General features: G+C 46.3%; 1 protein-coding gene and 1 long non-coding RNA gene across 2 annotated transcripts; one reads left to right on the top strand and one right to left on the bottom strand.

Moving 5' to 3' along the window:
* Positions 1 to 408: 408 nt before the first annotated feature.
* Positions 409 to 4,606, bottom strand: FZD1 (frizzled class receptor 1). Its single transcript, XM_026098754.2, has 2 exons — positions 2,390 to 4,606; positions 409 to 2,048 (listed from the first exon to the last, which is right to left on the bottom strand). Exon 1 carries the CDS (start codon positions 4,302 to 4,304, stop codon positions 2,586 to 2,588), a length of 1,719 nt encoding a protein of 572 aa, XP_025954539.2. The 5' UTR covers positions 4,305 to 4,606; the 3' UTR covers positions 409 to 2,048; positions 2,390 to 2,585.
* On the top strand, positions 4,537 to 10,667 carry LOC112982394 (uncharacterized). Its single transcript, XR_003258965.2, has 4 exons — positions 4,537 to 4,651; positions 8,769 to 8,879; positions 9,411 to 9,567; positions 10,633 to 10,667. It is a non-coding gene; the product is annotated as an uncharacterized LOC112982394 (long non-coding RNA).
* Positions 10,668 to 12,480: the final 1,813 nt, after the last annotated feature.

The raw sequence follows: 12,480 nt of genomic DNA, 5'->3' as shown, positions 1-12,480 counted from the left end.
CATAATCTGAGTGTCGTTTTGAGCAGTGAGAAAATCTTTTTTTTATTTTAATAACAAAAAGAGAAGAAAGGCAAAGTTGGAAGAACCCTTTTAACAAAAAAAAGAAAAAGGACTAGTGAGCTTCTTTCTTCTCCTGCCATATAGCAGATCTCTTCTTGGATTTCACACCACCAACCTACCCTGTCAGAGATCTTGAACAGTTTACATTACTTCTTTTAAAGGATTAATCTAGACTGGCCCAGAGATAAAAACCAAAATGCACAATGAATTCCTACACTGAATTCCAGCTTGTTACTGTGAACTCAACATAAGAAAAGAAAAAAGGAATCCCACACATCTTGTAGTATATACGCTGCTTTCACACAGCGTGTATTTAAGTTAGTCTGAGGAATACGTAAAACGACAAGATAGTTTTGTACAAAAACTCAATTTATTTCAGAGAAATTAAAAATATGGTATTTAATATATATAAATTTCTATTCCTCTATAAATATAGATGATCTTGTGATAATGAACAGAAATAAATGCATACCAAATTCAACTAATTTTGCATTTCAGGGTATGAAAGCCATAGATAATGTTTATGAACCTAAATACAGGCATTTGTTATATAAAAAAAGTTTAAAACATACAATCAGGAGAGAAGCATTCTGCTGTTTTTCATACAGAGGACTAAATATTCAAATGCATCTGTTGAAAGTTACATTTCATTTTCAACCTTTTGGAATAAGAAGCACAATCCCATACACCCAGAAGCATACAAGGTAGTAGATATACCGCACACATGACATCTTATCTTTGTAGTATGCAATGTTTATTACTGTACTAAAAAAAAAAAAAAAGATAGCAGAGGCTCCTTAAGGTCTTAAAACCCGCCACAGTGCTTAAACATACTGGTTTTCTGTTTTGGTTTTTTTTTTAATTTTTTTTATTATTCCTTTGTTTTTACTACTGGCAGAAATCATCACACCCTCATAATGTGTAACAAATTAAATGTTAACGAACTAAAATTCAGGGCAATGGCAATGATTCGAATGTTTCCAAAATGAAGAGCCAGTTTATGGATTTAATTAGAAAAAAGAAATCTGAATGCTGCATTTTATTCTGGTTGTGTTTATATCGAGCCCTCTGTTAGTCTAAGTAGATATCAGCACCTCAACAAAGCATTCCAGGTAGTTCTCTGTCAGAGTTTTCATTAACAGAAGAAGAATATAAACACGTGCAAGCTGCTCGTGAAGAAAGGAGACAGCTGAAACTGACTACACACTCAGAATTCAGATTTGTAGTTATGCTTAATCTTTTTCCTCCAAAATGTATGCATCTTGTGACGGAGAAAGGCAATAATCTCATTTCTGAGGAAAAACACAGACCAGACATCTTTGTTTTACAACTGAAAAGTTCATTATGTGGGCTAAAAAAAGGGAAGTGTTTGGTATTTCTATGTCCCCATTTACCTCTTAAGCCATCGAACAGGCCACAGGTGCAGACGGTGTTAAACCTCAATTCCTGGCCAAAGCACAACAAAAAAAAAAAGGCCAACTCTTTCAAAACTAAGTGGTGCATTTAAATAAATTTAATAAACAAGAGTGGACAGCTAGCAGCCAGTCCCCCTAAAACAAAGCATTGCAGCCACGCTCTCCACCCAGAAAAAGGCCAGACACACCTTTGGGCAGGACCGGGTGCTTTTTTTGCCTCCCACCATGGGTCTGGTGGCTGAGCAGGCTCCCTCCTGGGCACGCTTGGCGCTGGTGATGCTTGGGGTGCGGGGCAGCGGGGCTGGTTTGCTCTGGCCAAGGGGGCCGTGGCAGAGGCGAGGCGAAGCGCTGTCCCACCAGCGGGTCAGGCGGCTGTCCTCCCCATATGGGCCAGGCTGGGCCCAAGTCAGGAAGCTGCACTCCTCCCCAAACCCACCTCCACCTCCACATACCTCTGGCAGGCTGGGATCAGGACCCAGCCTGTGTCAGGAGGCGCCCTAGGCAGTCACAGCAGCCTCAGTCCAGGCCCTGCTGTTCATGCAACTGAAACTCCAAGCAAAGCCATTACAAAACCTGTGTGGGGGAGAAGAAAGGGGTTTGTTTGGTTTCTCGTACTGGCAATTTTTCCCATCCTGCCCTACAAAATAAAAATCCAATGCCATTAAAAAAATAGTGGGGGGGAGGGGGAGCAAAATCTGCGAATGGATTAAAAACATCCTAAATAATTAAAAAAGTGAGTTTTTTGTAATTTAAATACAAATATACTTACAAAATCTTACAGAGGCTATTTACATCCCTCTCCCCCAACCTTACAGTACGTTCAGTTCCGACAAGAGACAGTGAGAGAGAGAGTGAGAGAGAGGAGAGAGAGCGAGAGAAACAACAAGTCTGTCCCAAGCTCAGGAGTTTCCCACCTGACTCTTTTTTTCTCTCTGTTCCCTGTAGCCTGGAGAAACGACTAGCAGTCTGCAAAGTTTGCCGAGGCTGGATAAACACGAGCATCTCCACACCGCTGGCCAGCGGGCAAGGTGGGCGCTGGCGAGCAGCGCCTGGGTCCCTCAGCCACCTGGCCGCCCAGGCGGTCCCCCCTCGGCCTGGCGGGCTGGGGTTTCACACCGTGGTTTCCCCCTGCTTGCTGTTGGTCAGCCTGGTGTAAAACTTCCTCCAGGAGTTCAGTGTTTTCCCAGACCAGATCCAGAAGCCTGAGGTGATGCCTACAATTAAGGTCATGAGATACTTGATCATGAAGACGGTGAAGTCAGGGCTCATGGGTGGGTGATGGCTGTTGTGGTTATTTGGACAGGGGATGGCATAGCTCTTACAGCTCTGCGTGACCCAGCTCCTTTCCCACTGTTCCCTAAAAGCTTGCTCATAAAAATAGCAGGCAATGACGATGGTGGCCGGCACTGTGTAGAGGACGCTGAAGATCCCTATCCTCACCATGAGCTTCTCCAGCTTTTCTGTCTTGGTGCCATCGTGCTTCATGATGGTCCGGATCCTGAAGAGGGACACAAAGCCGGCCAGCAGGAAGGAGGTGCCAATGAACAGGTAGACAAACAAGGGGGCCAACACGAAGCCCCGCAGCGCGTCCACGTTGTTGATGCCCACAAAGCAGACGCCGCTGAGCACATCCCCGTCCACCTGTCCCAGGGCCAGGATGGTGATGGTCTTGATGGCCGGCACGGCCCAGGCAGCCAGGTGGAAGTACTGGGAGTTGGCCTCGATGGCCTCGTGGCCCCACTTCATGCCGGCGGCCAGGAACCAGGTGAGGGAGAGGATGACCCACCAGATGGAGCTGGCCATGCCGAAGAAGTAAAGCATCATGAAGAGGATGGTGCAGCCCTCCCGCTTTGTGCCCTGCGCCACGGTCCGGGAGCCGTCTTCAGCGAAGCGCTCGTTGCAGACCACCCTCTCCTCCAGGAGGAAGCCGGCAATGTAGGCCACGGCCACGGCGGTGTAGCAGCCCGAGAGGAAGATGATGGGCCGCTCGGGGTAGCTGAACCGCTTCATGTCCACCAGGTAGGTGAGGACGGTGAAGAGCGTGGAGGCGCAGCAGAGCACCGACCAGATGCCGATCCAGGTGCGGGAGAAGCGCAGCTCCTCGGGCCCGAAGTACATGAGCCCGTAGAGGCGGCCCGGCTCACAGGGCGCCCCACAGTCCTTCTCTCCCAGGAAGCGGTAGTTCAGGTAGGAGGGCACCTTGAGGGCCCGCGGGCAGGAGAAGCGCCCGCGGGGCTCGCCGCCCCCGGCGCCCCCACCGCGCTGCGGGTTGCTGGTCCAGCTCTCGGGGCGCAGGGCGGGCGTGGGGGTGCCGCGCTCGGAGGCGTTTTGGCCCACACAGAGCTCGCCGGCGCCGTGCACTGGGAACTTCTCGCAGCGCAGCGTGTCGGGCCACTGGAAGCCGAACTTGTTCATGAGGGCCTCGCAGCCCTGGCGGGCCCGCTCGCAGAGCGAGCGGCAGGGCGGCAGCGCCTGCTCCAGCACCGTGCACACCGGCGCGTACATGGAGCACAGGAAGAACTTGAGCTCAGCCGAGCACTGCACCTTCACCAGCGGGTAGAACTGGTGCACCTCCAGCCCCGCGTCCTCCTGGTTGGTGTGGCCCAGCAGGTTGGGCATGATGGTCTGGTTGTAGGCGATGTCGGTGCACAGCGGGATGGAGATGGGCTGGCAGTAGCCGTGGTCCGGGATGGAGATGCCCCGCTCGCCGTTGTACTGCGGCGCCGGCGGCTGGCCCCCGGCGGGCAGCGCCGCCGCCCACAGCACCAGCGGCAGCAGCAGTCGCCCGCCGGCCCCGCCGCCGCCCGCCGGCCCGCGCCGCTCGGCCATACTCAGTCGGTGCCGCCGGAGCCGCCCGCCCGGCCGGGCCGCCGCCGCCGCTCGTGTGCCGCTGCTGCTCCTCCCGGCGCGAACTTGAGACTCATCAAGGGAGCGCGGAGGGCAGGGACGGGGCGGCCGCGGCGCGCAGCTCTGCCCGCACCGGCGGCAGCGCCCGCCGCGCCTCCAACTACCGCCGCCGCCGCCGCCTGACCATTTGTGCCAGCCCCTCGAGCCCGCGCCCCCTCGCCTCGCCGCGCCTCGCCGCGCCGCGCTCGCTCCGACCGGTTTCCAGGCGCCCCGCAGTCTGCCTTTCACCGGGAGGGAGGAGCCTTGAAACCGACGCCGAACTTTCCGGCGTAAGGGACCGTCTCCCAACGCCTCACCCCGGGGGCGGGCGCAGGCGGGCGCGGGGCTGCCCCGCGCACAAAGGGAGCGGGGGCGGCGCGGCCGGAGGGGAGAATAGCCCCATATGCTGCGAGGGGATAATGAATAGAGCGGAGCAGACAATTGCTTTGCATTGGCGGTCTTTAACAACCCCGCGTTTGGCACTAATAAGGGGCACGGCGCGGCCGCGGCTCGGCGCGCGCGGGGGGCCGGCGGGGGGGGAAGGCCGCGCGCGCCCAACGGCCGTAACTGCCGCGCCGGGGGGCGGGTGCCGCGCGCCCCTCCGCACTAGTGTCAGTGCGGCAAGAAGTGAGCGGAAACGCGGGTTTTTAGCAAGGCAGCGCCCGGGCGGCGGGCAGCGCGGCCCGCAGGAGCAGGGGCGAGCCCCGCGCCGGTGCCCCGTCGGCGGCGCCGGCCGCCGCGCCTGGGGTGCCCTCGGGGATCGGGGCAGGGCAGGGCTTTTTTGAGATTCCGCGTGATTATGGTGGCTGAAACCGTTGAATCGTGTCGCTCGGTTACGTTTTGGGCGCATCAAACTTGGCAGCTTCTCTCTAAAGAAAGGCAGCTGCGCTAATTTCAGCTCCATTCAAAACGCAACAGGGGCTGGGGAGGGGGATATCAATATTTGCCAAATAGAAAAGGGCACAAACGTAGGGGTGGGGGAAGAGAGGCTGGGAGAGGAGGACAATGCTATTGTCAGCCTGCCAGGAATCTGTTAGAGAGAGGGAAGTAAATTAAAAGCAGTGGACAGCAACAGAGCATCTTTGCAGGACTTAAATCAAGATGATGCATTTATTATAATAACTTTAGACACAGAAAGGAGCGATGGCGATTTGAAAGAGGAGACCGTGATAGTTACGTCTCACATATACAGCTGGTGATTTGAGAGTAGCCAAGATACACCTCTCTCAGGAGACATTTTAAATGTCTTGCTACTGAGTTATTGTCAGTATTTTATGTACATGTTCTGCCTAGAATGACTACAGCAGTAGCCTAAAGTATAAAAGTAATCCTGACAATAGGACCTCTCCGTTCCTCTTCCTCAACCTGCCTACTGGACAGCTATTTGAGCTCATTTTAAGATGAATGTTGCATGACTTACAAGCATCTCATGTCAGGTTTTTAAATATTCACTATTTTCTGAGAAATGAGTGTTTTGCCAACACTCATTACCAACAATGGCCATTTCTTTCCGTATGTCTAAAGCGCATTCACTCACACAGAATGGAAGTTTTGTTGGTTCTTCCAACATGTGTAGTCAGGAAAAATGATGGAGGCCGAATGGGGAATTTACTGTACTTAATGGAATTCAATAAGAACAATAAACTATACTCCTGGAGATGAGGAGAATCCTAACACATTTTCCAAACAGTCAGTAACGAAGCCTCTGTGCCATGGACAGGAATGTCCTCATATTTGTCTGACTATTAATACAGCCTTTCAGAGGCAGAACCGGGCATCAAACTTCTCAGGCCAGCTGTCTTCGATCTCTGCAGTGTGCTGCGGCTCTTTTCACTTTATACACTAATGGGCTGCAAAATCCATTAGGAATAAGACAAGCCGAGCATTCATTTCTAGCTGTCACAAGTGCCAAGGGTTAATAAAAGACATCCATATTCCTTGTGATAGCTACAGATAAAATTTGGGCATGCTATTTAGGCCACTTTCTTTCTCCCAGAAGTGCTGTCCCACATTCAAACTAATTAATAGGAAGATCTATGCTGTATAACAACTGTAGGAGCAGGATCATGTTTAGAAATTGTACAACCTTAAATAAGTCTGTTGCTGATGTTCTCATTTGCTGAAGTTCGTTGAGTTCTGTTAACTGTCTTCTTGGAGGACTGTAGTTCAAAAGTGATGTGCACAAATTATATCTTTTTCCATCTTCTGCTGAAAAAGTTTGATTCTTCACATATCATATTTACAGTTTTAAGCTACAAATTTTCCTCTTCAGATCTACATTAGTAATTAAACTTCCTAACTTCTTTCTAGCACAAAATCCAATTTATATTCAGCCGTAAATGATAGTATTGTTTTCCTATTCATTCGAAAACAATTGAACACTGGGTCTTTAGATAGGAGGAAGTATTATACACTCTCTCCCATAGAAAAAGCGCGTGGATTTCTAACCAGTGTCAGAAAAGCCTCAGTGGCTTTCAGCCTGTGGTTTTCAGACCTGAGGATGCACCACACAGTCCGGGAAAGGTAACTGGGAGACAAAAGTCCATCATCAGTTGGCTTAAATTCTCTCTATAGAGGTCTACCTTTGAAATACTTAGGAGTAACTGAAATGGAAAACACTGTTCTAAACAGCTGCATGCAATTAGCTGGAAGAGTATTCTAGCAGAAGGATCCATGCATACAGAACAAGGTTTGTACATGCAATATCTTTTATTATGCCAACTGGTATAGGAGGAAAAACAGACAGATCTCTGTGCCAATGAGTCTTTTTTGGGGTCTGAAGCAGTAACTATTAAAGCAAAAGGCTTCTTGAGAACAACTGTTCAGAGCTTAGATATCCAGATATCTGTGTATCAGCGAGGACACCTTTGAAAGAAGAAGTGGAAACAGTGGAATGGAGGGGGTGCTGTGGCAGGGAGAAAAGAGAGCTGAGAGCTGTTAAGTTCATGTTCCTAGAACTTGCTGGTTTTAATGATTTTTCACATAACAGAAGAAAAAGCTACATGGAAAAAAATCTTCCCAGAAGCACTTGTCCTACATTTCAAGCACCCCAAACCACAAAACTCATCATTAGAAGTATAATTCTCAGATGAGTTTAGACTGTGCCTGAGCAAGAAAAGTAAAATGTGTTGATGCCTATCCACTACTGCTGCAACAAATACCCGCTGCCATCAAATCATCAGCATCTTGGGATCTTTCATCTGCACTTCCAGGAATGTAATATACTCCATCCTGTGCAAGAGTGCCTTCCTGGTAGTTATGCAGTTGAAAACGACCACTCAGCACCAGCACGAACTCCCACAGACAGCCTATGAAAGTCCAAAACACTGTGCTGCCAGTGAATGAAAGTTTCTCACAAAACAGACATTCTCCCTCTGATCTTTCAGACCTGATCCTTAAGGGAAGCCTACAAAACATGCCCTACAGAAGTGAGCATGGGAACTAGATTTCCTAACTCTGCTGAACACCCAAAACCACAGACTCAGTAGAGATTCTGGTCTGATAGCACATCATGATTCCCCTCTGCTTTCATCTCTTGCTTACCTCTGTTTGAATTGACAGACTATAAGCTAATTGTCTCTCCTTTTTGCTTAGCTGCTAAGTAGCACTTTCTCTTCCATCCACCTGCATCATTAACATCCTCTCTATTCTACAGGTACCATCTTCTTCCTTTTAGAGCTGGCTTAATTAATAAATCTCTTAGGAAATGTTAAGCAATTGTTCTTAACTGACAGCTGCTGCTTCAGTTTCTAATCTGAAGAAGCGCTCATATGGCCAAAAGCTTGTCTATTTTTTTCAGTTATACCTCTTGGTCTAATAAAAGATATTATTTCTTCATACAACCCCAGTACTGCACACTGAATCCACAGAAAACTATTGCTGTAGTATCTGTCTTATTTTTATAATGATTCCCATGGGTGAGGAGGAAGAGAGAGGAAAACCTGGACTGGATGCCACCTTTCGTTTGGTTCAGCACAACAGTAATTATGTCCTTACAAAGATAAACAGTGTCTTTTTTAAAAGCATGGGCACCTTTCCCCCTTGCAATGGAAATACAATCTTCCATCCCAAGAGAAACTAAAATTTGTGCATTTAAAATGTAAAAAATCAGTCTTTGAAAGGAATTTCAACTTCTACTTCAAAACAATATGTTATATTGTTGCTTGTTACAGTAGCAAAGTAGCCGCTAGAGGAGACTAGGACTCTGGCAGGTGGGAGGAGTACCAAATTTTGTCCTCTCACACTCTCATGTGACCAGGCTCCAGAACTACGAAGATAAAACACTGGAATTTTGCTTTCTGTCCATCTTAGATGCCTATGTCTCTGTGTCTGCTTTCTATTCCAGTAGCATAACTCATAGTGGTTCTGTCCTTAGAGAACAGTCTCATACTTTTTTTCACTTGTTAGGAGGCAAGAGGAAAAGAACCCCACAAATCCTTGGCAAAAATGAAGCTATCTAAATTTTTTCATTTTGGAAAGAAAGAGCAGAAAGCAGATGCACTATTTTCATGTTTTCTGGTAAGTGATTGACAGAAATAGGATAGAGTGCATCCTTCCTTTCCACAGTATTTAAGGAAAACTTGTTTCTGTAGAGGAAATGATTCAGCTTTGTGTTACAGCTTTATATCTGTATGTTACAATGCAATATAACCACAAAATGTATTTGTAATAAGGTTTGTGACCACCCAGATAAATAAAATCTAAAGACAGATGATAACATAAATGTATGCTGTCTACTAAACAAAAGCAAAAGGCATGCTCAAATAATTCACTTTTTAGCTGACTCAAGATTTAAGGATTTTAATATCAAATAAGGGGCTAAAGGGATGATCGTCATAATACAGTGTGGCAAATTAAAGGTTGAATGATTTTTAACTGATGTTGAACACAAGTCTTGCCTGATAAGAGCAGCTAATGTTTTTGCGGGGGCAGGGGAGTGGTTCTGGATGGAAAGGAAGGATTTTTGATAGCTCAGTAGAGAGGAGGATTCAGGTATGAAATCTGTATTGAGTAACAACATGTCTAATATCTTCATGAAATCTTTTGTAGTGACCTGGGGGATTACAGATGAGACAGCAGAGGTCTGCAGTTCAAGTGGGTCTCTTTTGGCATCTCTCTCTTCAGTGCTGGCAGTCCATGTCCTCACGATGCACAGACAAGGGTGCTAGTAGAAGGATCGGTACAGTGTGAATGCAGTGAAATGAAGGTTGGTTGATTACAGTGTCATACACCTCAAATTGTGAGACTAAATAGGGTACACTCTATTGCCATATTAAAGCTACCAAATATCTGGATAATACAAACTCCTTAAACCAAGATGTTTGACCGAGAATTTGAGAGAGAGATATACAGGCCAAAATTTTGGACAGAAAAAGGTGGACAAGACTCCCAAGCAGCTTTTTTTCTGTTGCATGGTAAGATACATTTCACTTTGCAACATGCCGATGTGATAGCCATCTGCCCCAAGGCCGTGAGCCATAGCAACTCATATAGATTTAGTCTTGCCAGAGGAACAAAATACTGAAGATTTAAAAGCCTACCTTGGACATTGGCTGTTTCTTGGAACATCTAGAAGACTCTTGGAAGTATGCCCGTGCTGACAGAAATAACAAACACATGCAGCAACTGGCAAACAAAATCAGTAGAAGCAGAACATGAACCTGAAGCAGTGATGCGGTCAGCAGCCAGAACACTTACTGCTGCAAAGTGTCTCAAGACTGTATAGCCAAGTGATCAGAAAACCATCTCAGTGCTGAGGCAGTTGTTACTAACACACGTTTGACAAGATACAAAGTAATTCTCTTATCATCAGGTGGCCCAGGTCATCTTACCTCCAAATCTGTCCCAGATGCCTCTGTGTGCCTTTTATTAATTGGCTGTCTTAGTTTGTGATTGTCAATTTAGGGAAAAATTGTGCTTTATTTGTATTGGGGGTTGTGGGAATAAGAGAAAAAGAATGGAAATGCATCTCTAGCCACTGAAGTCAGTGGTAATTTATTCCTGCTGTGTAACACCTATTGTAACCCAGACTCCTACCGTGTAGCATGGGCTAGGAATAAAGAGCATTTTTTTACTAGCACTCATGTAAGTCAGACCCCTATTGCAATGATTTTATATGCTTTAAATGGGCAGAAGGAGAAATGGTATGCAAAGTCAAAGCTGACTACAAAGAGTCTCTTCCTCCCAATACCCACAACATTTTTACTTAATACTGTTTATTCAAGATAGATTGAGTATGTGGAGATTTGATTTTGTTTTCTTTTCTTTTCAGAAGAAATGTAGATGATCCCTTGTAAATTAAAGCCTTATGTTGCCTGCCTTTCCTGACGTGTTCTGTGATTGGGTGAGAGAGGAACTGTGGCTGCAGTCTTTCTGCTGCTGGAAGAAGTTTTCCGGAGAACAGGAAAAAGTTACAGCTCTTAAAAGGGCAACTGCAGATCACAAGCTCATTTTGTTCAGAGAAAACAGGAACATTTTTATTCTTTTCTTTTTATTTCCCCTTCTTAAGTGAATTACTCTACAATTACATACAGTACCTGAAAACAACACAGGCTCCCTTGTTATTCTTCAAACACAGAGATGCTGATTTAAGGACCTAAGCTTGCAATCCTTACTCCCAAGAGTAGACCTGCTGATTTCATTGATGCGAAGGAAGTGAGTAGAGCTTTACAAGGCTGTGAAGCAAGCAGAAATTAGAGGATGAGCTTTTACTACTACTGATCTCCCACTGCTTTTGCTGTGCTTTAAAGTACATTTATTTTAATGAAATTACTCCTTATTTACACCGATGTAAATGAGATTAAGATAATCTTTTCTGAATTAGTATTTCAAAAGACACAAATTTAAAAGATGTGTTTGTGAGGTGGGGGGAAGGAGTTGAGGTAAGCTGTTCTTCTATGTCCTTTAGGTGCGCATGTATTTTTCATGAATGTTACTGAGAGAATGAACAGAATGAGATTGGAGCAGGGAATAATTTACAGCCTACATCTGAATTGATCCATGGAATGTGGCTTGGTACCTACAACAGAGAATCACAACTTTCACTTTAAATGAAATCTTTTGGCCTTTCTCTTTACTTTTGAAAGATACCTTTAAAAAATTAACTAGTGTAAACAGAGGCAAACTGCCCAGTGATGTTGAAAGGAATGAGCCACTAGGATCATCTTGTAATCATTTCTTGTCCCCTAAGTGCATTCTTCTTCATACAGTCAGCTGTAGTTTGATGTAAATCTTTTCAGGAACTTTGGGCTGTTTGTGTGAAAGGAACTGTCGTAAACATAAGCAGGACTCAGAAAGGAGGAGAAAACAGCAGTCTTCTAGACCTTCCCCCAGTTCTGCAGCTGACCTTTCTGGTTAAGAATTTGCACAGCTCTCTGAACCTGGCTGCAGACTGGCTGTTGGATGCTGCAGCACCCCTAGGAGTATATAGGGTATCTCATATGGGCCCCATATAAACCATCCTTTGATTCTGCAGTGTTGAAAGAGGAGAAAAAGAAGCACTTAAGAAAAAAGATCAAAGATTGTGGTAGTTAATGTTACCTTAAGGATGATGAAGTTTAATTCCCCAGCTGTCACAGGCAGTCATTCTGTATACCCCACGTATCCGGTCACAACCTATAGCCCCATTGCAAAGCATTCAAGCTTCTCATTCCCTAGTGTCCCCAGCAGAACATTAAGCTATTGCATGGCAGTGTTCATCTGGACTCTGCTTCTGGATTTCATGACATATCTGTTTTCCACAGTGAATAACAAGCTTGTGCTATTTTTACTGGATTTGGACTTAGCTATAGAAATCCACTCATTTACCGTCTGCAGGACTGATTATTGTAATTCTGTGTGCTTTAATATGGTGTTGCTGACATTAAGAAAACTACAGTGTAGTTCCCAGCACTGAAGACCAGCCAAACAAGCCACATCATCCCAGTATCCAAAGTGTTCTCCCTTCAGCTGGCCACATGTTGAATACAAAATCCGAATCAAGGTTTTCTTCCTTACCTCAAAGCCTCACATTAGGCTGATCCAAGTCACTTCTGGGATGGCCAATCTCTGAGCAGCCATAACCCCTGTGACAGCTACATACCACTGCAGTAACACAGTCAGCCTCAAGTCTGCTGGGCAG

This window comes from Dromaius novaehollandiae, chromosome 2 (genome assembly GCF_036370855.1).
Source record: "Dromaius novaehollandiae isolate bDroNov1 chromosome 2, bDroNov1.hap1, whole genome shotgun sequence".
NCBI lineage: Eukaryota > Metazoa > Chordata > Aves > Casuariiformes > Dromaiidae > Dromaius > Dromaius novaehollandiae.
This window is presented reverse-complemented; position numbering and strand designations above follow the sequence as displayed.

Coding starts and splice junctions, on each gene's coding strand:
- FZD1 (XM_026098754.2), bottom strand. CDS start 4,304: ATGGCCGAGCGGCGCGGGCCGGCGGGCGGCGGCGGGGCCGGCGGGCGA.